Source organism: Martes martes, assembly GCF_963455335.1.
Source record: "Martes martes genome assembly, chromosome: 4".
Taxonomy (NCBI): Eukaryota; Metazoa; Chordata; class Mammalia; order Carnivora; family Mustelidae; genus Martes; species Martes martes.
This window is the reverse complement of record NC_137891.1, coordinates 107,096,951-107,120,088: the sequence shown is the minus strand read 5'-3', so window position 1 is coordinate 107,120,088 and position 23,138 is coordinate 107,096,951. Positions and strand designations below refer to the sequence as shown.

At 42.0% G+C, this 23,138-nt stretch overlaps 1 protein-coding gene across 5 annotated transcripts in view; it reads left to right on the top strand.

Annotated features, from left to right (window-relative positions):
- Positions 1-6,622: 6,622 nt before the first annotated feature.
- The window catches only part of CDC14A (cell division cycle 14A), a gene marked incomplete at its 3' end in the record, with an annotated part of 171,167 nt that continues 154,651 nt past the window's right edge, over positions 6,623-23,138 (top strand). For all 5 annotated transcript variants that reach the window (XM_080801548.1, XM_080801546.1, XM_080801547.1 and 2 more), the window contains exons 1-2: positions 6,623-7,165; positions 7,968-8,058. In XM_080801548.1, coding sequence (XP_080657674.1) covers positions 7,117-7,165; positions 7,968-8,058 — 140 coding nt within the window. In that variant the 5' untranslated portion in view covers positions 6,623-7,116. The remainder of the gene's footprint in view (positions 7,166-7,967; positions 8,059-23,138) is intronic.

Genomic DNA, 23,138 nt, shown 5'->3' with positions numbered 1-23,138 from the left:
GAGGGAAAAGTAAGCTCCCTGCTGAGCAAAGAGCCAGATGTGGGGTCTGTGGGGCTCCATCCCAGGACCCCAAGACCATGACCTGAGCTGAAGGCAGAGGCTTAACCCACTGAGCCACCCTGGTGCCCCATGAGTTCTTGATTTTAATCCTAGCACTTGGCACGATGCTAACTAACTAACATGGTACATAGTATTTGCTAAATTAATGGATGCATAAATATGAAAATGTATATTTGATGTTATGAGAAATAAAACATAGTTGTGAAGAGAAATATTTAATCTAAAACATGCTAACATATTTTAGGATAAGCAGAAATTATTTTTGTTTATGTGCATGTCAAATTATTCATATCATGTTTATCCCAAATTCATAAATACAAATTATACTTCAGATATACTCTGAAGAATGACATAGATCCTAATGTAGGAAGGCTTGGAAGGCCTTGGAAGACATAAAGTATATTTTTCCTCCATGGAAATCGATGCAAGTATAGGTGTTAATGACAACAGCAAGAATAACCATCAATTCAGTGATTATACAATATTTTGTGATTGGAAAAATGGATACCAAGGGCCTCCTGTTAGTTTACGGAAAAGATTGTTTTCTCCTGGAGTTGCTACACAGAGGTGGACACCAGAAACCTAGAGTTCCAAAGGGGCATCAAGGGTCCCCATGGGAACTGCAGGGAACAACATTTGTGCCCCAGGCTTCTGGAACAGAACGATTAAAAGAATGTGAGCCAGAGTGGGGGAATTTAGGAATCCACTGAGGATGCCTGAGTGGAGTCGTTGGCCCCCATCGCACTCTAGGGATAGTACCATGGCTACAAGCAGTCAGAAATGAAAGACAATGTTAACTTGTGCCTTGTGGGGATGTCCTCAGTTGATAAAAAGAACTTCTCTGTGAGTGTCTATTTTGCTTATGTTATTGGCGAGGAGTAACTGAATCAAAAATACCTAGATCCAAAGAAATATAATAGTTTGAGGCTTGTGAATATCCGATTTTGGAAATAATTTTATATTTAATGTAAGCTTTAACATTAATAACAAATATTTAGACAATGGCAGCACATCATGGTACTCTTACTTAATTCTACTATTATTCCTGTGAATTAGAAATTATTATAATATCTATTTAATGTCAGAGGAAACAGTTAAGATTATACACACAGTTGGTGATAGAGTGATGCCTGAAACCTGGCTTCTGATTATAAATCCAGGACTCCTGCTGCAAATGACTGCTTTACATTGAAGTGATTCGGGTAAGTTCATTTCCCAACACTTTAATTACTCATTTATCTAGTCATGCTCTACATATTTGTAGAGCATCCATTTTGTGGCAGTTTCCTCATCTGTAAAATGGGAATAATAATAGTACTTACCTCATAGGGAACTGATGTGAGAGCTGAGGTATAAATTGTGTGCCTGGTTTTCAATAAAACTTAAGTTATTATTTTTCTGATAGAAATATATACAGAATATAGTAGGGACATAAATTGAATGGGCATGTGAGGGAACATTGGAAATGAGATCAAAATATGTCACTAAAGTGATGGTGATGAGGAGTGAGGAGTGGCACACAGAGTATTATTTTGGTGGTGATGAGGGTGAGGAATGGCACACAGAATATTATTTTATATATTTTTGGAGAAAAAAAGGTTCACTTTTTTCTTTCCTTTCCAAAAAAAGAGTAGAAATGACAAATATAGATGGATATATTCTGTAAGTTTTGTTAATAAAGGTCTATTTATTTATGAGAGAGTGTGGTGGGAAAATGGGAGAGGGAGAAGGAGAAAGAAACTCCAAGTAGACCCTGTGCTGAGCATAAAGCCTGATGTGGGGTTTGATCTTATGATCCTGAGGTCAGGACCTTAGCCCAAACCAAGAGTCAGATACATAATCAACTGTGCCATCCAGGCACCCCACACTCTGTAAGTTTTAAAACCATATTGAGTGTTAGTCTATTTGAAAAATGTGGTAAATTGAGTACCAGTAAATTGAGCACCGTTAAGTTTATTGACCTAGCCATGGAACTTTCTTTCACCTTCTAAAACTATGTCATTCTTTACCGGCTGCATCAGTCAAGGATAAGATGATTATTGAATTGAATTGTTATAGTTAATGTTCACTAAATTTCTCAAACTATGTTCTGTAGGATACTGGTTATGCTATTAAAAATAGATAATTCAGATTTTTAGAGAAGCCATATGACAACAACAGATAATGCAACATCTCTTATTTTTCCATTCTGAGCTTAAATTATTTCAATATTTTCTCTAAAATCTTGAAGAAAAGATATTTGGCATTTATTATTGCTTGACATTTTATCATCTCAAAAGTTTAAGAACCCATAAGCTAAACAATGTAAGATGAGCTAAGTTAGGAGAAAATTGAGAAAAGATTATTGGTATTAGCACAAATAATGAATACTGGTCTTATTTCTACCACGAGTCGCTATGTGACTTCAGAAAATTAATTACCCACCATGGATCTCAGTTTCTTCTTCTCTTTTCTTTCCTCTATCTGCCCCATCATTTTTCACGAGTGGAATATTTTGTAGTAGCTCTGCATGCCTAACCAGCACTCTCCACTCCCATCCCCAGGTAGGGCCTCTGCTACTTTAGGCTCTACCAGGGTGTTTGAAAACTGGAACTAGCTGATCTGCCAGGTCCTTCCAGGTTCTTACCGTCTTTGATTCTGGTTTGGAGTTCTTAAACATGCATTGGTGATCAGTGTGATGCAGAATACGGCTGGGTCAGTCCAATTATTTTAGCATCTGTGGGCAACTATTTCATGGTCACTTTATCTACATATTTTTGGTATTCTGATTGTTCTGTAATAATAGTTTGTGATTGTAACCACATATATGTATAAAGCTAAAAATTGCTTTAAATTATTTTTGGCACCTGGCAAGGAATCAAAATATTTAAACAATTCAAATTACTTTGAGTTTTAAATTACTCAGAAAGATAGGTTTCCTTGTTTCACAGTTAAGCTGAAAATTAATTTTTAGAAATAATTCATAGTACGTATTCTATATATTTTTTACTTATGACTGAAAAAGCAACTAAAAGAACATATTCCCATTACATATTCTAATAAGAAATGATGCTTTGAATAGTATAATAAATATCACAGTTATCAGGTCTTTGATTAGCCTAAGCAACTTTTTCCTTGTCGTTCTCCAGCAAGAGAGAAGAGTGTCCTTCTTTTTGCAGCTAAATGATAAAATTTGGTTCTCTTACATTTTCAATCACATTTGTTCTCATCTGAATCTTCTATCAGTCCTTTTTTCTGATCTTAGAACTAGTCATACTAGGTCATCACTGGCCTGCATTCAGTTATGGGACACAATTTATAAGGGATATAGACAAATTGGAGAAGAAAGTCACTGGACTTGAAGCCATGCAATTTAAGAAAAGGTTGAAAAAAATGAGGATTTTAATCTAGGGAAGACTATGAGGAAGCCGTGGCCCAGAGAAGCTGCCTTTGCATTTTTTTTTTTATTTTTTATTTTATTTTTATTTTATTTTTATTTTATTTTATTTTATTTTATTTTTTCCAATTTTTTATTTATTTTCAGCGTAACAGTATTCATAGTTTTTTCACCACACCCAGGGCTCCATGCAATCTGTGCCCTCCCTAATACCCACCACCTGGTTCCCCCACCCTCCCACCCCGCCCCTTCAAAACCCTCAGGTTGTTTTTCAGAGTCCATAGTCCTGCCTTTGCATTTTTGAAGAGGTGTTATGTGCAAGAATGACTAAGGGTGTTCAGTATGGCCCCAAAGGGCAGAATTAGAACCAGACATATTTTGGTGGCATATTTTGGAGCTACCTCCTAGAGTGAGTTTTCTAGTTCTGTAGGTACTCACACTGGTCTATACACTGCCTCTCAGTACGTGAGAGACAGGATTTAAATGATGTTTGTAGAGTTACTGTTGTTGAGACACTTTTGTACTGAACTGCTAGATTTCTATGTATTACATTACCTTCCTTTTCTTCTTTGAGTGACATCTTAATTCTCTCAGTATTTTCTTTATGTGTGAAACGATTTTCTTTATTGTTGTTTAAAATTAAAGTCATTTCCTAACACTTTTAGGATGATTGGAAAGAAGTTTCTTCCATTATCTTCCTCCATTGACTGAAATCATGCCTTTATTATGAAACTGCAGCCCATAGGAACATTGACCTCATGATAATTGAGGGAATAAAGTGTTTTATGATGTCATTAGAACCTTGACGTGGATGTGTGCTGTGTGTGCACTAACTTGTTTACAGTTTTTCTTGTAGAATATTCCATATCCTTTATGTTGTGCAGATTTTGGTTTAGAGAGAATTGATTATACTGATAATCACTTATTTGTCTTTTGTGCAACATTAAAATATTAGAAAGTCCTCAAGAATTTCATCAAAATATCCATATTGTAAATATGCTAAGGAAAAAGAAAGTTTTTTTCATTTTGAGTTCTTAATTTTAAGAACTTCTATTTGTTCTGGTCATAATTCACTCTTCATGACCAAAATTTCTGAGCCAGAGAATTATATGAAAGGTTTTTGTAAGTTCATTTAGAAAATACCAAGAGGAAGTTCAGTTAAAGTTGCTTTCTCTGAAAATGCAGATTTAACTATTTACATCATGAAGTTAGAAGTTTATGTGTTGTATGAGAATTGAATTTCTTTTTGTCATGCAATTTTTCTAATACAGTACTGAGATGAGAGGTTTTTCGGAAATTTGCAAATGAATTTAGATTCTACACAAATGTTAAATCAGCAAATTTGGAAACAGATTACCACTGCTGAATTCAGACTTATGAACAAAGGAGTTATGTGTACTGAGACATTCATTTGCTTTCCTTTGCCATCTTCCACATACAAAAACTGTTAGAAATTTTCAACACAATAATTTGATTTGGCCAACATGGTTGTTAACACCAGATTTTAAGACTGGGGTAATATCAGGCAAAATTCAAGTAATTGTGTGAGCGTGGACAACATATTTGAGAGATGTTTTCCTCTTTTAGAACTCCATAGCCATTGTCAGTGGCCCGTAGGACATGGAATGCATCTCGACACAGAACACTCACTACAATTCATCTTTCAGGACTTTTATAGTTTCAAAAACTCTTGAGATTTTTTTTTTTTTTTCACGTGAAGATTAGAGTATAGACGGTGCTGTTTGGGTATAGGGTATAAGAGGTGCTCTTTAATGATTCTTCCAGCTTTACATTTATGTGGTCTAAAGAATTGGATGTTAGGTTTTTCTTTTTACTCTCTTACAAGGACATATTTGATTAGAATTGAGATGTTCTATTTTTTTCTGAATATCTACGAAATACATACATATATTTTTCTTATTCGAGAAATTAAAAAAAAAATCAAACCAATCAGGCTTCCAAAAGCACCTTCTATTTATTTTCTGTTACTGTTTCGCTTTTTGGAAGAGTCCTCAAAGCTGACTAACGGGCTAAGTAAGACCAAAGAGTTGAGTTCTCCACGCTCGCCTCACAGCGCTCCTTCCAAGCTGGCCGGGCGGCTCTTCACTGGTGCGCCCCCTTTCTCCCAAAGGCGGGAGCAAATCCCTCTCTGGTTCTGGAGAAACCCCTCAGAGCGCATGCTCTTCTGATGAGGGAGCGGTAGCGCCATTTTCATATCGAAGGGACTGTCCTCTAATTAGGCGCGTCCGCAGGGTTCCCGGTATTAAAGTTGTTCAGTGTGAGGAGCTTCACAGAAACAAGACAAGGGCTTTTTGAGACGACCCACTCCCTGCAGCGCTTCAGCTAAGACTACGTAAAGAGATTCTTTTGTGTTAATTTCCCCAGTGTTCAAGTGGCCGTCTCCTGTGTCGCCTGTTCGCCGGTCTCGCTCCCTCGCCCCCCTCCTGAGCCAAAGCAATGTAGATGTTAGGTATTTTGCGCCCGCAGTGGTGGCCCCACTGAGAGGACATGGGGGATCGGTGGGAACGTTTTCCCCCGTGAGAACAAAGCACAAATTATATAAAAGTCCAGTGTGTGTAGAGGAAATCGGTACATGTTCTTTTGAGCGAGGAGGTAGCGCTTCTTTTTAAATTTTATCATTTTTTAAATAAAGATGAAGATCCGTCAGTGGTGGAGGGAATGCGGAGTGCTTGAAAGATTTACTAATAGGAGGCAGGGCCGGAGACTGAGGTCTTTAAGTGTGTGTGTGTGTGTGTGCGCGCGCGCGCCCAAGAGTTTAGGAGAAAGTGGGTGAGGGGGCGAGAGAGAGACAGAGAAGAAAAATCTAAGAAGACTTAGTGGGTGCAGAAAAGGGGGCGCCGGCGCATCCTTGCGAGTGAAGCCGCAAGAGCGCCCTTCCCGACATCCACTCCCTACTCCACTGTTTCATTCATAAGTTTCTGGTCTGGAGGCCCCGCCCGGCTCCCCTGGGCCCAGAGCCCCGTTTCCCGTACAGCAATTGGAGGACGGCAACAAAGCCTTAGCAACTGGCTCCTAGTGACCTGCGGGGCGCCTGGTAACTGGGGCGCGGGGCCCGCACCGAGAAAGGAGCGGGGCTGTCCCTTTAAGGGATGGCCGCGGAGCCGTGAAAGTGGAGGGGGCTGAGGGAGGGCGGGGAGGAAGGTCTGAGGGCGGACCTAGGGGGGAGGAGGAGGAAGAGTTGCTGCTGAAAGGAGGTGGCGAAGGAGGAGCCGGAGCAGCTGCTGCCAGCCGGCGGGCACCGGAGTTCTGCCCGCTGTCGCACGAGTAGCCACGGGCGCGATCGGGGCCAGACGTCTCCTCCTCCATGATCACTTTGGGAGCCGGGGGAAGACTTTGCCCGGCCGTGAGAGCTGGTCTGCGTTTCCCTGGCGCGGCGGCGGCGGAGCAGCGGCAGCAGCCGGGTCCGAATCGGAGCGGCCACAGCCTGGGGCGTGTGCGCCCCGCGCGGAGCGGGCTCGGGTTCCCCACGGAATGTCCCCGGGGCGCCCCGCGCGCTGACCCCCCAGCCGCCTCCGCCTTCGGCGCCTGCTGCCTCTGTCGGGCGGGCTCGGTGTTCGGGACTGCAAGCTTCCCGGCTCCTGGGCAGTGGGGAAGCCCCCGGGGGCGGGTGACCTCAGCTGACCACGACCTAGTCCTCCCCCGTGCGTATCTCGCTTAAGATGGCAGCGGAGTCAGGGGAACTAATCGGGGCTTGCGAGTTCATGAAAGGTGAGCAGCAGCCGCCCCGCATCCTCCAACCCTCCCTCGCCCCCAACTCTTCACTTCTACCCCTACGTCCCAACCACTGTCTCCGGCTTTCCCCGGGCCCCTGGTGTCCTGCAGCCGCTGCTCGCGCTCTCGTCCCCTCTCGGTACTACCTTCTCCCCGAGGACCCCCTGCTTCCGGCTTCTCTGTCTTTCTTGCGTCCCTGGTTCCCTCTGCAGCTCCCTCGGATGGCTTTCCCGCCCGGCAATGGGACAGCGCCGGGTTCGGTCCGGCTTCTGCACACAGCGGCTCGTGGGGATCCTGCTCCGGTTGATTTTTTCGGTCTCCTTTATCCCGCCCTTGATCGCCTCGGTTTTCGGGACACCCCCTAGTCACACCTCCCTGTCTCTTCCTCCCTTCCTCTTCTTTAAGTCTTCGGAGCTGCAGGCTCGCCTCTCTTCCCCTTCCGCAGCTGCTGAGGTCTGGAGATTTCTGAGCCAAACTTGCATCTCCAGTTCTACGGGTACCCCCAGCTTCTGTCCGCTCCGGCAGGCCTGAAACAGGGGAGATGTGGGAACTCTGCCCCCACCCCCAGCCCCTAGCTGAGTGTCTCAGTTGGGTCCCCTTCTCGCCTCTCTGTTGTGCTCTTGGGTCTCTGGGTTTCTGGGAGGGATCAGGTTTCTGCAAGAATTCCACGTGTTACTGGGGTCTTTAAATAATGGGTAGCAGTTATTATTTTGATCTTCTCGTGTATTATCACCACTCTCCACGTTCAGCTGCCCTACTTCTCATATGTTTTCTCCCGTCTTTTAAACTTGTCTTTCAGATCGGTTATATTTTGCTACTTTAAGGAATAGACCAAAAAGCACAGTAAATACCCACTATTTCTCCATCGATGAGGAGCTGGTCTATGAAAAGTAAGTTTCTATTTTTTTTTTTTTTCCTCAACCTTTTAGCCTGTTGGCTTTTTGGTGAGGGAACCCTATGCACCTTTATGGCAGTTTTATTCACTTACCCCCCACCCCAAGTGGTGTAAGTAACAATACCATTTTTTAAAGACTCAGGTGCCTGGGGAGAGGTGTAGGCAAAGTTAACATAATGTGGACCTGTCAACAGCCCACTCCTTTTAAACCTTTGTCTGTATTAGCTCTTCTTGCCACCACCACAAATTGCAACCTTCTGTTACCTAACACTCCCCAGAGTAGGACCAGGGAGACTCTCTGTCCTTGCTAGCCGCTGTAATTGGCCTGTGAATCAGCTGGGGAGTATTTATGGGGCACCCACAGAGTACAGGGAAGTGTGTGTATTAGGAGCACTTCAGCTTTCCAGTTCACAAGGCTTCTGTTGTCTCGCAGGATGTTTTTGTTTCTGCAGCTCGTTTTTGGAAAGTGGGACGTGTTTGGCTGGAGGTAGCTATACCCAAGTCTTATCTATGAGTAAGGTTTTACCTGTGTGAGAAATTATTGGGTGATTTTCTTTGGGTGCCCCCAAGCTTCAGAGTATTACTTTCTTTGTCTTTGAGGAAGTGGTATAGGAGTGCTGATTTACTTTCTTTGGTTACTTTGCCTCTGTGGGATTAGGATTTGAGAGTGTAAAATAAGAATAGGGAACTGTTTTCTGTGAAAGGCAATTAATTTACAGGGAAAGGATTATCTTAGTACTTTTAAGGGCAATAAAAATTTAATTAAAGAGAGATAAACCTCCACTCAATAAAAGCAACAGATAATAAAGAATAGGAAGGCTGAACTGACTTGAGTGTGTTCTCCTTAAAAGAGCTGGTGCTGCACAGTAGTCCAATATATTTTAACTTAAACATTTTAATTTGACTTTTGTTGTTTAACCAAACATGCAATTACATGAACAGAGTTTAATGAACCATAGTAAGCTTCTTCGGACTTGTCCCCTTAAAAGGGATTTTGGCCGATCTGCCTAAGGATTTGTAGGTACCACCCAGGCATTTGAAGAGTGAAAGTATTCTCCACTTTTAGGAGCATTATCTTTTATTTGAGGGCAAACCATCTTTAACTGTCACTTCACCATAGGGATTCTTGAAACTGATGTCTTGGGGAATTTCTCCTAGTGGTGCTGGAGGCAGGATGCTTCTTGAATGGCTGAAGGCCGAAGTGGGAATGAAAGAGCTCTTTGCTGCTGCTTATGAATGCCCAGAGTTGCTGCGGCAATGAGGTCTAAATCCGTGGTGTCAGATTACAGCTCTGCCCCTAGACAGAATGGAGGACTGCCCGGCTTGCTCCCTGACCCAGGGTACCTGGATGATGTCACTGCTGTTTATTGAGTGTGCACTCTGTTGTTGGCAATGTGCATTGTTGTGGCTTTGTTTTCGTGAGGTTAGGGTTTGGGGCCCTCTTGTGCGTCTGAGGGTAGGGACTGTGTATGTGTCACGGTGTTCCATTCTGCAGTGACTGACATGCTGGAGGCTGTTAATATATCATGGAACAAGCTTCCGTCGTTGAGGTCTGAGTTACTTCTTTAGGGATGGCTAAGTGGTAGATCTAGCAGGAAATGGCCTTTAACCACTAGACACAGTTGCTGGATGGTTTTTTGATTGTAGTATTGAGCATATGTGAGGAACTGTTTTTGTGTATTTTAATGTTGGTATTTTAGGATAGGGTGACAAATCCCATTCCTCTTACATTTATTCTACTGTATTTCTGGTGTCTTATAAAGAAAGACTCGCTGGAGAGACCATCCCATTTCTATTATAAGTTTCGATGTCATCTGAAACTATGACGAGGACTCCAGTATGGGCAGAGCATACATTTCTCTTGGTTTGGACTTGCCCAGCTGCCTTTCCACAGCGGTGGCCATGGTTCTGATTAGCCGTGATTCCATCTTTTTTGTGACCCCCAACATATTACTCATGGCTAGGTGCTGGAGAGTATGGCGATGATGAATGCGCATAGGACCTTTGAGGAGCCACAAGCCTATAGGGAGAATGACAGTGGTGCAGTGAGCAGTACAGACAGAGAACTGTCTTCAGGTTAACATAGGCCCTGTGCTAAGAGGAGTTCCCAGGCAGGTGGGAGCATGTTTGGTTGAAGTGTTTAGAAAAGGGCTTCCTGGAGGACTTACAGTTGGCTTGAAGGATGGACAGAGTTTTATCAGGAGAGATCCCAGAAACAAGAACAGCAAGGATGAGGAAGGAGGTTCCAGAGTGGGTTCAGGGACTAGTAAGTCCCCCAGTTTACCTGGTATGTATTCAGGTCCCATGGAGGTGTGCAATATGAAGTTGAAAGGTCAGCAGGGTGTAGACTGAATGGCGGGGTGGGGATCTGCCGTTTCATTGGAAGCCTTTGGACTCCTGCAGGGTTTTGGGGAAGTCCATGGTATGACCGGATTGGGGCTAATGGCAAATAATGGCAAACGTTTACTGAGTGTTTAAATGCATGCTAGGTGCTGTTCTAGGTGTCCCACAACTATTAATCATGAATTCACTTTATTTTCACAACAATTCCACGAGGCGGGTGCTATTCTCATCCTTAGTGTGCGGAGATGGTGAGAGTTAGGGTACAGTGAGGTTAGGTAACTTGCCCAAGGTCACAGAATGAAGATGTAGCAGAGCTAGAATTGGAAACCAGACCCTCTGGTTCTGAGATACATATATCTTCTCTCAAAAAGTTAATATTACGGTATCATCTAAGATGGGTTAGTGGAAGTAGAAGCCCACTTAGGAAAATTCTAGAATGTTCAAGGGGAAGAAATAAAGGCCTAGAGTAGGATTGGTGGCAGTGGTGGTAGAAAGAAGAGATCTGAATCCATGTGACTGGCAACAGATTAGGTGGGTGAGTTGGGGGCTGCTGAGGCAAAAGAGGAGGCAAAGAAGTCCTTAAGACTACCTCGGTCCCAGGGAGCCTGCCGGGGCCATTCACTGAGCAAGAAGTAGTGTGGAAGAATTGGGATTAATGGGGACATCAGGCATTCCATTTTGATCATGTTGTTTAAGGAATTTAAGGGCCATTGCATCAACTTGACGTTCTTAAATTTGGGGAGTTTTCCCCAAAGGGTTGATAAAACTGCGAGAATGATGTGATTTGGGGGAAGACAGAGGAGATGTCAAGGTCCGTATTTCACAGGCAGGGCTAGGAAGAGAGGAGCAAGGGAAGGAAGAGGAAATAAATAGAGAAAGAGGTGGACAAACGGTGGAGAGAGAGAAGAAAAGGAAGAGGGACAGAGGCCTGGGAATTCATCTTGTCAGTGCTGCTTCTTTGGGAAGCGTAGGATGAGAGAGTCTACAAAGCCCCTGGAAGCATGTATAGTAACCTGTGTTCTCTCTGTGGAGGATGTCCCGTGGGGAGAAAAGTCTCGACTGTCAAATCATACTGTACACCTCTCCAGGGAAAGGAGTGTGTTTACATACATTATCACACAGGCCTTGTACAGCCTTATAACTGTGTACTTACTCACTGAACGTATAAATGAAATGCCACCTCTCTGGCTAAATTATCACCTTGGAAATGCAACTATTATTTTTGAATCAGGAAGTAGACTCTAAATATTAGGCTGTAGGTCCTCTGGACGCAGCTGTGTTTTGCGCAGATGTTTAGTTAGTTCTAAGAGGAATGATAGCACTCCATGATTGTAATGGCAACCTTCTGAGAAGCCGGTGGAGAAAATTTAACAAAGTGGCACCATGAGGTGAGGTGATTTATTAGAAATGAAAGTCTGAATTTTCTGTGTGATTTTAATACAGAATTTATCATCTTAATATAAAGGCCTGAGTAGTTTTAGTAAAATATGGTTGATAAGAAAGCCATACATTTATCCTTGGGTTATGATTTCACAGATCAGGATTAAAATCAGAGTATAGGCTAACACACCCATGGAACAAAAATAGCCCCATAAAAAGGGAGCCTTTCAAAGATTTATCTGTATTTGATTAAGCTACAAATAACACGCAGCTCTCCAGAAAGGCTAATTCTTTGGTTTTGGAATGGGGCCCTCTAATCCAAATAGAGGCTTACTTTTTATAACTTGGCTCACATATTTTTGGCTCAAAAGTTAGCGAGATGAAATATGTTAATTGTTGTAACCTTTGTATGCCCCTCCTGACTATGATGATGGGAACAGGGTTGGATGTTAACACATGGAAAGCCAGTTTGCTGTGAAGGATAGTGTAGAGGGTCTGTCTCCATTTCCAGCCTTGTCCACTTTTATCTCTCCTCTCACTATGTTTGCAAAGGAAAGGTATTGAGAATGCAGGAGAGAACTTTTCATGGACATACTCTGGGGACTGAATATTAAGCAGTTTCTGAAGTGACTCGAAGCATTTCACCCACTGTTTTAGTATGGAAGAATGAGCAGCCTCTAATGAGGACTAATTAGCTCAACTGAAGATTTAAATAATTTAAAATGTTCAATTTTCATTTAAACTCTATTAAAGCACCCTGATATTAATGCAACCAGGGATTCTTGAGTAAATAATGTATAGAAGAATGATTTCTTTTATAGTCTATAGAATAGGTATGAGACAGAATGTGGATTAGGACATCTTTGAGAGAAATACAGAAAAACTTCCCTTGTCTGGAAATATTTGTGGGAGTGGAGTGAGAAGGAACCCTTTTTATTTTTGATTTTTGTTTTCAATTTAATATGTGTCAGGGGTGCCTGGGTGGCACAGTCCTTTGGTTTCGGCTCGTGTCATGATCTCAGGGTCGTGAGATCAAGCCCCTTTTCAGTTCTGTGCTCAGAGGGGAGATGGATGGAATTTCTCTTTCTCCCTCTGCCTCTGCCCCTCCTGCTCGTGCTCTCTCTCTCTCTCTCTAAAATAAATAAATCTAAAATATTTCAAATAATATGGCAAGTAGGTTAATTTAATGGAAAGGCTAATGCTTTTTATGGACATGCACAAATACATGATCTTACAGAGTCTTAGGGCCAGTTGGTACCCCAGCTCTCATTATCAGTTGCTATGATAGTGAAAGAAGAGGAGATATAGTTGAATTTTGGAATAAAAAGCAAATCATAACAGTAGTTTACATTTATAGTCTTAGGCTAGGTAGTGTTCTTGTGCTCTGTATGCATTCACTTAGGCTTCAGAAGAACCCTGGGAGTTAGGTGCCATCATTATGACCATTTTACAGATGAGGAAGCTGAGGCTCAGAGGTCACTGAGCTCGTAGTTAAGTTGTTGAGCTGGGATTCAGGCTGCGGTTAATTGGCCCTGGAGTTCATGCTCTTAGGCTTCTAGCAAGTTCCCAGTTGTCTTGAGCCGGAGGCTGGTGGGGAGGGTGCAGAAGGGCTTCGCCCCTCCCTGGCAGGCCTGGCCCTTCTAACTTGAGTGGCGATGGCTTTGGTAAGAAGTGAGCTGCTGACAGTGTGGGCACCAACTTTATGTCTAGGCCGTATCTAGGAATGTGTGCTGGTAATGAAAATGATTTTTCTACTTCCACTTTTGTGGGTATAATTTTGCTTTTTTATCCCCCTTTCAGTGGACTAAATAAATTAATAAATAAATTGAATTAATTATCATTCTATATTAATAGGATGGATGAAAACAAAAGAAGCCCAGCTTCTGAAAACTTCTTTTGCAGACTTTCTAGTGAAATGTTGGATCTTAACTGTTGTAACTTAAGATATAATCGTTTCTACATAGGATTCTCCTAAAAACTCAGAAAGAAAACTTTTTAGCTTTAAAAGATGACGTGTTTACCCCTTTCTTCTCTCTTTCTCCTTTCTTCCATCCTAACCTTGCAAAAATAACCCAGCAGTGTTCAGTGCTACTTTTTCTCCTCCTCTGTTTTGAACATGTAAGTTTTAGGTGTGTATGTATGTGTGTGTGTATATAACCAGCAAGAGTACCACATAGTATATGTGATGAGGAAATGCACATTTCTGTGTATACACAAACCAGCCAGTTCTAAATTCAGTGGCATACTAGAGTCAAATTTTACTTTCTAGGTATTGATTTAATTAAATACTTGCTGTGCACTGGTGGTGCAGGCTGTTGGGCGGCCAACTCTTGGTTTCAGCTCAGGTCGTGATCTCAGGGTCATGGGATTGAGCCCCAAGTCAGGCTCCCTGCTCAGTGTGGAGTCTGCTTGAGTTTTTCTCTCCTTCTGCCCCTCTCCCCTGAGTGTGCGCTCTCTCTAGAATAAATAAATAAATCATTAAAAACATACTTGCTGTTTTGACTTATTAGACCTTCATAGTGGGTAGTCTGTCTCTAATCTTCATAAGGACAAATCATGATTCAGTTCTTTCAATTTGCTTGAGATGAGCCTGACAAAAACACAAAATTTAACCAAGGTGCTACAGACTCAGTTAAAACTCAGTGCAGTCTTAATCAGGCGGCCTGACAGAGGGATCCAAATGGGCTGTCAGAGTGTCCAGTGGGGAGCTGTCTGCCGTCCAAGTTCTTTCTATGCCAAATCACCATGGGGCGGCTTCATTATTTTGTTTGAAGTAGATTCCTAAGACATCAGATGTTCTCATTTGTAAGTTCATAAACACATTCCAAAGCCCAAAGCAAATGACTTATACTTACCCACAGCTTTAATACACCTTTGTGCTTGAAAGAAAAGGAAAAGAAAAAAGACGCTTGACGCATTTTCATAGGAAGTGAAAAAAAAAGAAACTTAAAACTTAGAAATGGTTCGAAATTGCTGGAGAAGGAACCACCATTTAGGTGAGCTAGCTTTCAGTGTGGAGTTTTGTGCTAAAGCTTTGGGGGTACACAAATACATAAGGCAGCGAATACAAACACAGTGAAGGGCAAAATATGGCAAAAGCTGCAAAGGTATTTTTTAGGAATCCAAGAGACATGGAGATTATTACCGCCCAGGGTGGTAACAACTTCACAGAGGGGTTTGAACTCGCTTCTGAAGGGCACAGAAGAGCAAAGAGTGTATTTTACCATTTCTGTGAGGACATGTACTACCTGTTTTTGCTTATCATTGTATCCCTACAACCTAGCACGATGCCTGACCCACAGCTGGTGCTCAAGAGATTTTAGCTGAATGAATGAATGAGTGAGCAGAAGAGGAAGGAAAGAAAGTAGAGATTCCAGTGTTTGGAGTTAGCAAGATTCTGTTAGGTGAGGCAAAATGTTTGAATGCAGAGAGGTCCCGGGTGAGGCTGGACACACAGTTGGAGACTACATGGTGGAAAGCTGTTTGGACCTCAGTTGTGCGGGTTTATCAGTGGCAGAGAGCTCTGGTTTAGGCTGGGAAGTGGGGGTCTGGTTAGGCTGTGGGAGGACTGGATTAGGGTTGTAGCAGTGGGAACAGAAAGTCCAGAGGGAGACAGGGGGAAGAAGCTAGAAGGGATGGATTGACTGTATTTGGGATTGACTAGGTCAGGGAGGGGGGTGAGGAATTGAACATGTAAGTTCAAGGTTTCTGGCCTGGATGACTGGGACGAAGAGATTCATTATAGTAGGCAATTTATGTAAATCAGAGAAAGGTTTGCCTTTTTAATGCTTGGTTTTGTTTTGGGGATAGGGAAAGGAAGTAAAAAGGGGGGTTTATAATGAAAGTAAAAGGAGGAATCTTTGTCTTTTGTGATCTTTAAGGAGAAAACAGACAATACTTGCTCAGGAGTTTTAGATATTTACTTGTTTAAAAACTGAGAAGGTGGATGGGACAGTGATCTGAAGTTCCTTTCTGACTCCCTGATTTGAACTGGCCTTTCTAAGCTACGTGTCAAATTCATTGTTTCTTTAAAAAAACAAAAAACAAAAAAACTTTTTTTGAGCTTTACTTTGAATTTACCTAAAAAAACTTGAGTTTTGTTAATCATCTAAGTACTTCCAGGACCACCAAAGAATCAGATGTTGAATGAGAACCATCAAAAATCACCTTATTTATTGAAAGTATGTACTGTTTATTCCTGGTTCTGACAACTTGGAAACATCTGGTGAATGATCACAGTTATTTGTAATTGACAGTGAGTTCCTTTATAAGAAATAGTGCATGTGAATTATAGTTTTTGAACAAAATGTTTTTTTAAAAAAAGATTTTATTTATTTGAGAGAGAGAGAGAGAACGAGCAGTGGGAAGGGCAGAGGGAGAGAGAGAAAGCGAGAAGCAGACTCCCTGATGATGTAGGGCTCCATCCCAGGACCCCGAGATCATGACCTGAGCCGAAGGCAGAGGCTCAACCAACTCAGGAGCCCCTGAATAAAATGTTTCATGTATTAATCTTTCATGTATTAATATTTTGGTCTTAAAGATTTTCACATCCTATTGATGAAGAATTTGCTGGTTTGGACTTGTTCTTTGGTTATAAAATTTAGTTTTCTTTTGGAGAACCAGGAAAGATGGTTTATTTCACATTTGTTCTCCTTGATGGGTATGTTCTAGTAATGCATTTATCTGGTTGTGTTTGGGAATGTGGCATTCCAGGGAGGCAACTCTTACAAGTGAGTTGGGAAATCACATCTTGAAATATGAAAGCAGTTTTATAATTTGTGGAACTTTTCTAAGGTGAATCTGCATTTCCGCCTTCTTGAAGAGTTTACTGCTTATGATTTACCTTTTGTTTTTTTGTAATACTCAGACTCTATTACTATAAGTTCATTGGCTGTACAGTTTCACTGTAATTCAGGGATGGTTTTAGCTGCTTCTAAGGAATGAAAGGCTCTCTGTTTATGTAGAAGATGGTGCCTGTTTGCGAAACATCTTGTTATCTTTTAGTGGTTTTAATTTATTCAGTCAGTTTTTATTGATAGCTAACTACTAGGAGTTGAGTACATTTTAGGTGCTGCTTACTATTGGGTTAGCTTTTGACATTACTGTCAGTGTAGCAGCCCCTAATAGCTTCCTCTTCCCTATGGTCTTATGAGTCTAATATATTATGGATGTAGAAACCAGACGTCATATTTTATTAGCCTTTGGTACAAAATAAGACTAAATAGACCCTGTGTGAGAGTGGAACTGTCTTATAAACACGGCTAAAGGGCATGGGTTTTGGGTCACCTGTGTGGCTCAGTCCTTTAAGTATCTGCCTTCGGCCCAGGTCATGATCCTAAGGTTCTGGGATCTAGCCCCACATTGGGCTCTCTGCTCGGCAGGGAGTCTGCTTCTTCTCCCTCTTTCTCGGTGCTCTCTCCCCCTCTCTGAAATAAATAAATAAAATCTTAAAAAAAAAAAAAGGCATGGATTTTGTGGCAGGCTTTAGAAGAAACAATATGACTTTGTTTATTGGCTCACTTAAAATTCTCGTTTTTATTCCAGATTGGGATTTCTGAATTGGGGATCCTTGAATAACTGATTTATTTATTCATTCATTTTTTTTCTCCCTCCCTCCCTCCCTCCCTCTCTCTTTCCTTCCTTCCTTTCTTCTTTCCTCCTCCCTCCCTAACCCGCCCTTCCTCCCTCCCTTTCTTTCTTTCTTTGCCTGCCTGCCTGCCTGCCTGCCAGAGGGAGAGAAGGGTGTAGGGGCAGAGGGAAAGGGAGAGAGAGAATCTCAAGCAGGCTCCATGCTTGGTGCAGAGTTGGACATGGGGCTTGATCTCACGACCCTGAGATCATGACCTGAGCTGAAATCAAGATTCAGCTGCTTAACTGACTGAGCCACCCAGGTGCCCCAAATAACTGATTTCTTACTGTATACATTTCTCTTTGTTTTAAGAGGGCATTGATACAGCTTTTACATTAGTCTTGGTAGTCAGTTATTGATTCTCTGCAGCTGGATTAATCTGAAATGTTAAAGACTTTTTTTTTTTTTCCCTAAATGTGAGATAAAAAGGTTTTGAAAAGGCCTCTTCTAGGAAGCTGTGAATTATGGGCTTGTAAAAGAGTGCCTTTCGTGTTCTGATAGCCCCTAACTAGGGTCCGACTTTGCACCTGTTTCACAAGCCCCACAGCAGATTGGCTGCAGCTCTAGAAAACCCAAAAGTAAAGGCTTAGGATGATTTATGCGGCAAAACTCTCAGAACTGAAGGGGCTGCTAAGACAAGAGGAATTGGGTGATGTATAGTCAGGGTGAGTCTTTTCAGATTGGGGGTTACTTCTGGAGCAGGCCACCTGGGGAGCAAGCCGGTGATAAAGATACAGGCTGAAGGGGGTTGGTGGGGCTGGACTCTAGACCTTTCCCGGCAGTAGAGAGGTGGGCCATCCGGCTGTTCTCCTTTCCCTTTACTGCCTTTACGTCTTAGGTCATTTTTGTTAATTTTGTCCAGTTAGTTTTATTATGTGACCATCGATAAATAAAATGTAATACCTGATATCTCTTCCCACCTTAATCTGGTGTATGGCTTAGAAGGATTAAATGGAAGCAGGCAGGGTTTTTGCAGATGAACCAACCACATCTCAGTCTTTCATTCCTTACTCAGTCATCTCTGTGCCAGGTGCTAGGGATGTAACATGACAGTGAGCACATTCGTACCCAGCTCTGGGTTCCTGGAGCTTCTATGGTCCAGTGGGCGATAGGGAGAATATTGGTCAAATATTCAGACATAGGATTATTTGTAAGTACTCTGAAGGAGAGATCTAAGAAGCACATAACAATGGAGCCTGGCCTGTGGGGGTGGGGTGGGAGCGTGGGGGGATGTGTGAAGTGGTGTGAGGGCCGAGGTGGTGTGGGATCAGGGAAGAAGTCTCTGAGGAAGTGTGAGTAGAGCTGACACCTAAAGGGTAGGTAGAAGTTAATTAGGCCTGGGAGGGCGAATGTGCTAACAGCCTGAGGCAGGGACTAAAAGGAATAGCCTGGCTGGAGCTTACTAGTATTAAAACCAGGAAGATGAAGCCCCAAAGAGAGAGAGAGAGGTAGGGGCTGCACCAGCCTGGGCCTCACAGGCAAGTATGAAAGTTTTGCTTTTAATTCCAAGTATTTAGAGGGGTAATATGATCTTCACTGGGTTTTAGAGTAATTGTTTTCCTTTCCTTTTTTTTTTTTTTAAGATTTTATTTATTTAGTATTTGAGAGAGAGAGAGATTGAGAGAATGAGTAGGAGGAGAGGCAGAGGGAGAAGCAGACTCCTTGCACATTTGGTCTTAAAGAGCAGAGAGCCTAACGTGGGACTCGATCCCAGGACCCTGGGATCATGACCTGAGCCGAGGCAGACACTTAACCGACTGAGCTGTCCAAGCGTCCAATTATTTTCCTTTTCAAGGCCTTAGTTGCTTTATGAAATCTGAGGAGGGTACATTCTGTCTTCTATCAAAGCTGTGAGTATGCTGTCTGCATAGTCCTCTCTCCCTCAATATCTGCCATTGAATAAAGAGGTTAACTTATACTGCTTGAGAATGTTTCTGTGGGAGTGAATTTTAATTTTGCCAGTGCATTCCTGAAGAAATCTCCTATTGTTTTTATTACTGTGAGTCTCAGAGGGGGTTTTCATTAATTGACTTGCTCCAAAGAGGGAAGTCACAGAATGACAGACTCTGATGCTGGAAGCTTCCTTGATACCATCTAGTCTGTTGTTTGGCTTTAAGGCAAAGTGGCAACACTAACCTATTTTACAGCAGCAGCAAGGCCTTGTTCCTTGCCCCAGGGAGGGAAGGTACTAAGCGGAGAAAACTTCCTCATATTTCCGGTGTTGTGGACTTTCCTAAAAACTTAGAATAATGTACCAAAGACCAAGAGTCAGAGTCGATACTGGCGTTCTCCCCTTCCTTTATGATCTCAACAAATGTCAAACTTCATGCAGGCAAATAAATGGTAATGAGATCAAGCTTCCTACCTTATGAAGCCACTTTGTGGTCTGTGGGTTTGTTCCCCAGCTGTGCAGAAAGTCTAGTAAATTTCAGGGAGGAAACTCTGAGGTTCTTCCCCTTCTTTGAGGAGATATTCTGAAGGAAATGCCTTTGTACCCAGACTCAACACATTGGGAGGGTGGAATGCATCCATTAGGGCCTGTAGCCCTTGGGAAACGTGTGAAGTATTGAATGGGTTTGTCCAATATGTATAACTAGAGTCATAGACTCTTTTTTCTTTTTTGAAGATTTTATTTATTTATTTTTGGAGAGAGAGAGTGTAAGTGAGAAAGAACATGAGCAGAGGGGAGGGGAGGGACAGAGGGAGAGGGAAAGGAAAGGGAGAAGCAGACTTCCTGATAGCAGCCTGATAGAGGACTCGATCCCAGGACCCTGGAATCATGACCTTAGCAGAAGGCAGATGCTTAATCAACTGAGCTACCCAGATGCCCTCGAATCTTAGATTCTTTAGACTGTAGTGTATATGCATACACACACACACACACACACACACACAGTATATATTATAATATACCTAATAGCCTATAATATATATAATAACTGGAAAGGTGACATATGATATGGTATGATATGATATAATATAACATTTGGAAAGAACTTTAGAAGCCTTAATTCAGCAGCTTCATCTGAGATGAGGATGTGGAGTCCCATAAGGCACCAGCCCAGAGACACTGAGTGATAAGCTGGGACTCAAACCCCTTGCTTCCCAGTGGTCTTTAGTTTTCTATCAGACTCTATGTGACTGACATGGAGCTGGGGAGTTTCTCCGATGTGCCATCTCTCTTCCCTGGAAGTCAGTGTCAATGTGTGGTTTGTTATGCCATAAGGGCTTGAATGTAAGCCTTGAGTTATAAGGGCTTCACGGTATACTTCGATCTTAGATTAGTGTTTGCTGAGCAGTTGAAGCCTTTTTGAAATTTGATTATTATGAGTTTCAGCCATATACAAGAACTTTATCATCTCACTGGAGGGGTGTGGATAATATTCCAGTGATAGGGAAAATATTAGGTGGTGTGTGGAGCCCACGGGATGCACTGATTAATTTTATACATATTCACACATATATATAATCTCACTGTACTTTGGAGGGTATGCTACTCAGCATTTATAGCACTGTGATAATGTTTACTTGTCTTTTCATTAGTTGGTGAGCTTCTTTTAAGTAGGGAATAGCAGTCTGCAGGCTTTTAGTAAATATTTGAGTGAGTGAGTGAATGAATAGACAAAAACTGTCAGCAGTGCTGGTCAAAAATTGAAGAGTTGGTATGCCGTACAATGATCTTATGGAATTTTTCCATCCTATTTCTAAAGCAGTTAAACAATTTTTTTGTGGGGGCACCTGGGTGGCTCAGTCAGGTGAGCATCTGACTCTTATTTTGGCTCAGGTCGTGATCTTAGTGTTGTGAGATTGAGCCCCACGTCAGGCTCCACATTCAGTGTGGAGTGTCTGCTCAAGATGATCTCTCCCTCTCCCTCCTCCCCTCTTGCCCCTCTCCCAAATAAATAAAATTAAAAAAAATTTTTTTGCATTGTTAGCACTCTGATGAGTATACTAACTTATAGTGCCTTGCTCAGAGTAGGTGGTCATAAACTTTGTTGAATGAATGAGTACTGCTTGGAATATGGCTTATCTTTTTGCTGAGGAGCGGAAAATTTTTAGATGAATCTTCTGATACGTAGAATAAGATACGATAGTGCTTTAAGGAATGGTTTCTCTGTGAATGGACCCACTTAAATTAGAGTTTGTTTGAAAAACCAAACACAAAATAATGATATGTCATACACTTCATAAGTCTATGAGAAGAGTTAGACATTTTGAGTATAACCAAAGGGCTTCTAGGCCCAAATTATATTTTACTTCACATCTGTAGGGCCAGCACTGTGGATGTTAGGTAACCCTGTGGGTATTGGGTGACCCTGTGGGCAGTGGATGACCCTGGTAAATGATTGCTCTGATCTTGGGCTCCCATTTCTTTTTTCTTCCCAGAAGGAGATGACTCTCCCTTCCCTACTTGCAAGACTCCAATTCTTTTAACTTCTTTCCTTTTGAAACAGGAAAGAATTTGATTTTAGCTATTTATACTTACCAAATAAAAGACAGATTGACTGATTTTTACTGAATAATTCATGAGTTTCATTCTGGTTCTTGACCCATAATTTGCCAACCTACAAGGGAAAATTTACAAATAGATAAGAGAGATTAATTTGTTGGTTTGTTCCTTCATTGCTTTGGAGGGAAAGCTGAAGGTACTCTGAAATAATCAAATAATATATCTGCGGTTTTCCCTGCCCAAATGAGCCCAAATGAGACCAGATTACCCCTCCCTCCCCTACCCAAGAAAAAGTGGTAGCCATTGCTTGACTGTGGCTCTGGAGGCCTCTTCCTGGGAATTGCCAGAATGGAGAAGACTCTATCTAGTGTCATTGACTTCAAGCTTAGGAGTCCCCTCTGTCCTCAGGTTTTTCTTTCTTACATCTCTGCAGGGCTCATCTCTGCCATTTTTCCTCCTCTTTCACTTTCCCCAGGTTGATGACTTCCATTTCTTCTCTTCTACCCTGAGCCCAACTCCTTCATTCTCCTGCCTTGCTTACAAGTTGCCCAAGTACATATTTTATACTCTCTAACACATTTGATTTATTTCAATTGATATCAATTGATTTTTATATTTTAATATTTCTCTCTAGTAATGGCCTGGCTTATTAAATGTGTTTCCATTTTCCCCCACCTCGGGTGAGGAGGATTCTTATAAAGAAGCACGTTGTTACTAGGTATTTACCCAAAAAATACAAAATACTAATTCATAGGGATATGTGCACCCCAGTGCTTACAGCAACATTACCTACAATAGCCAAGATATGGAAATAGCCCAAGTGTCTGTTGATGAATGGATAAAGAAGATGGAAATAGCCCAAGTGTCTGTTGATGAATGGATAAAGAAGATGTGGTATGTGTGTGTACACACACACACACACACACACGAATATTACTCAGCCATAAAAAAGAATGGAATCTTGCCACTTGCAATGACATGGGTGGAGCTAGAGAGTATAACCAAATAAGTCAGAGAAAGACAAATACCATATGTTTTCATTCATATGTGGAATTTAAGAAACAAAGCAAGTGAGCAAAGGGAAAAAGAGAGAGAGAGAGAGAGGGGCAATCCAAGAAAATAGACCCTTAACTATAGAGAACATACTATGGAACCATAGAGAACAAACTGCTGGTTACCAGAGAGGAGATGGGCGGGAGGATGGGTGAAATAGGTGACAGGGATTAAGGAGAGCACTTGTGATAAGTAGCAGGTATTGTATGGAAATGTTGAA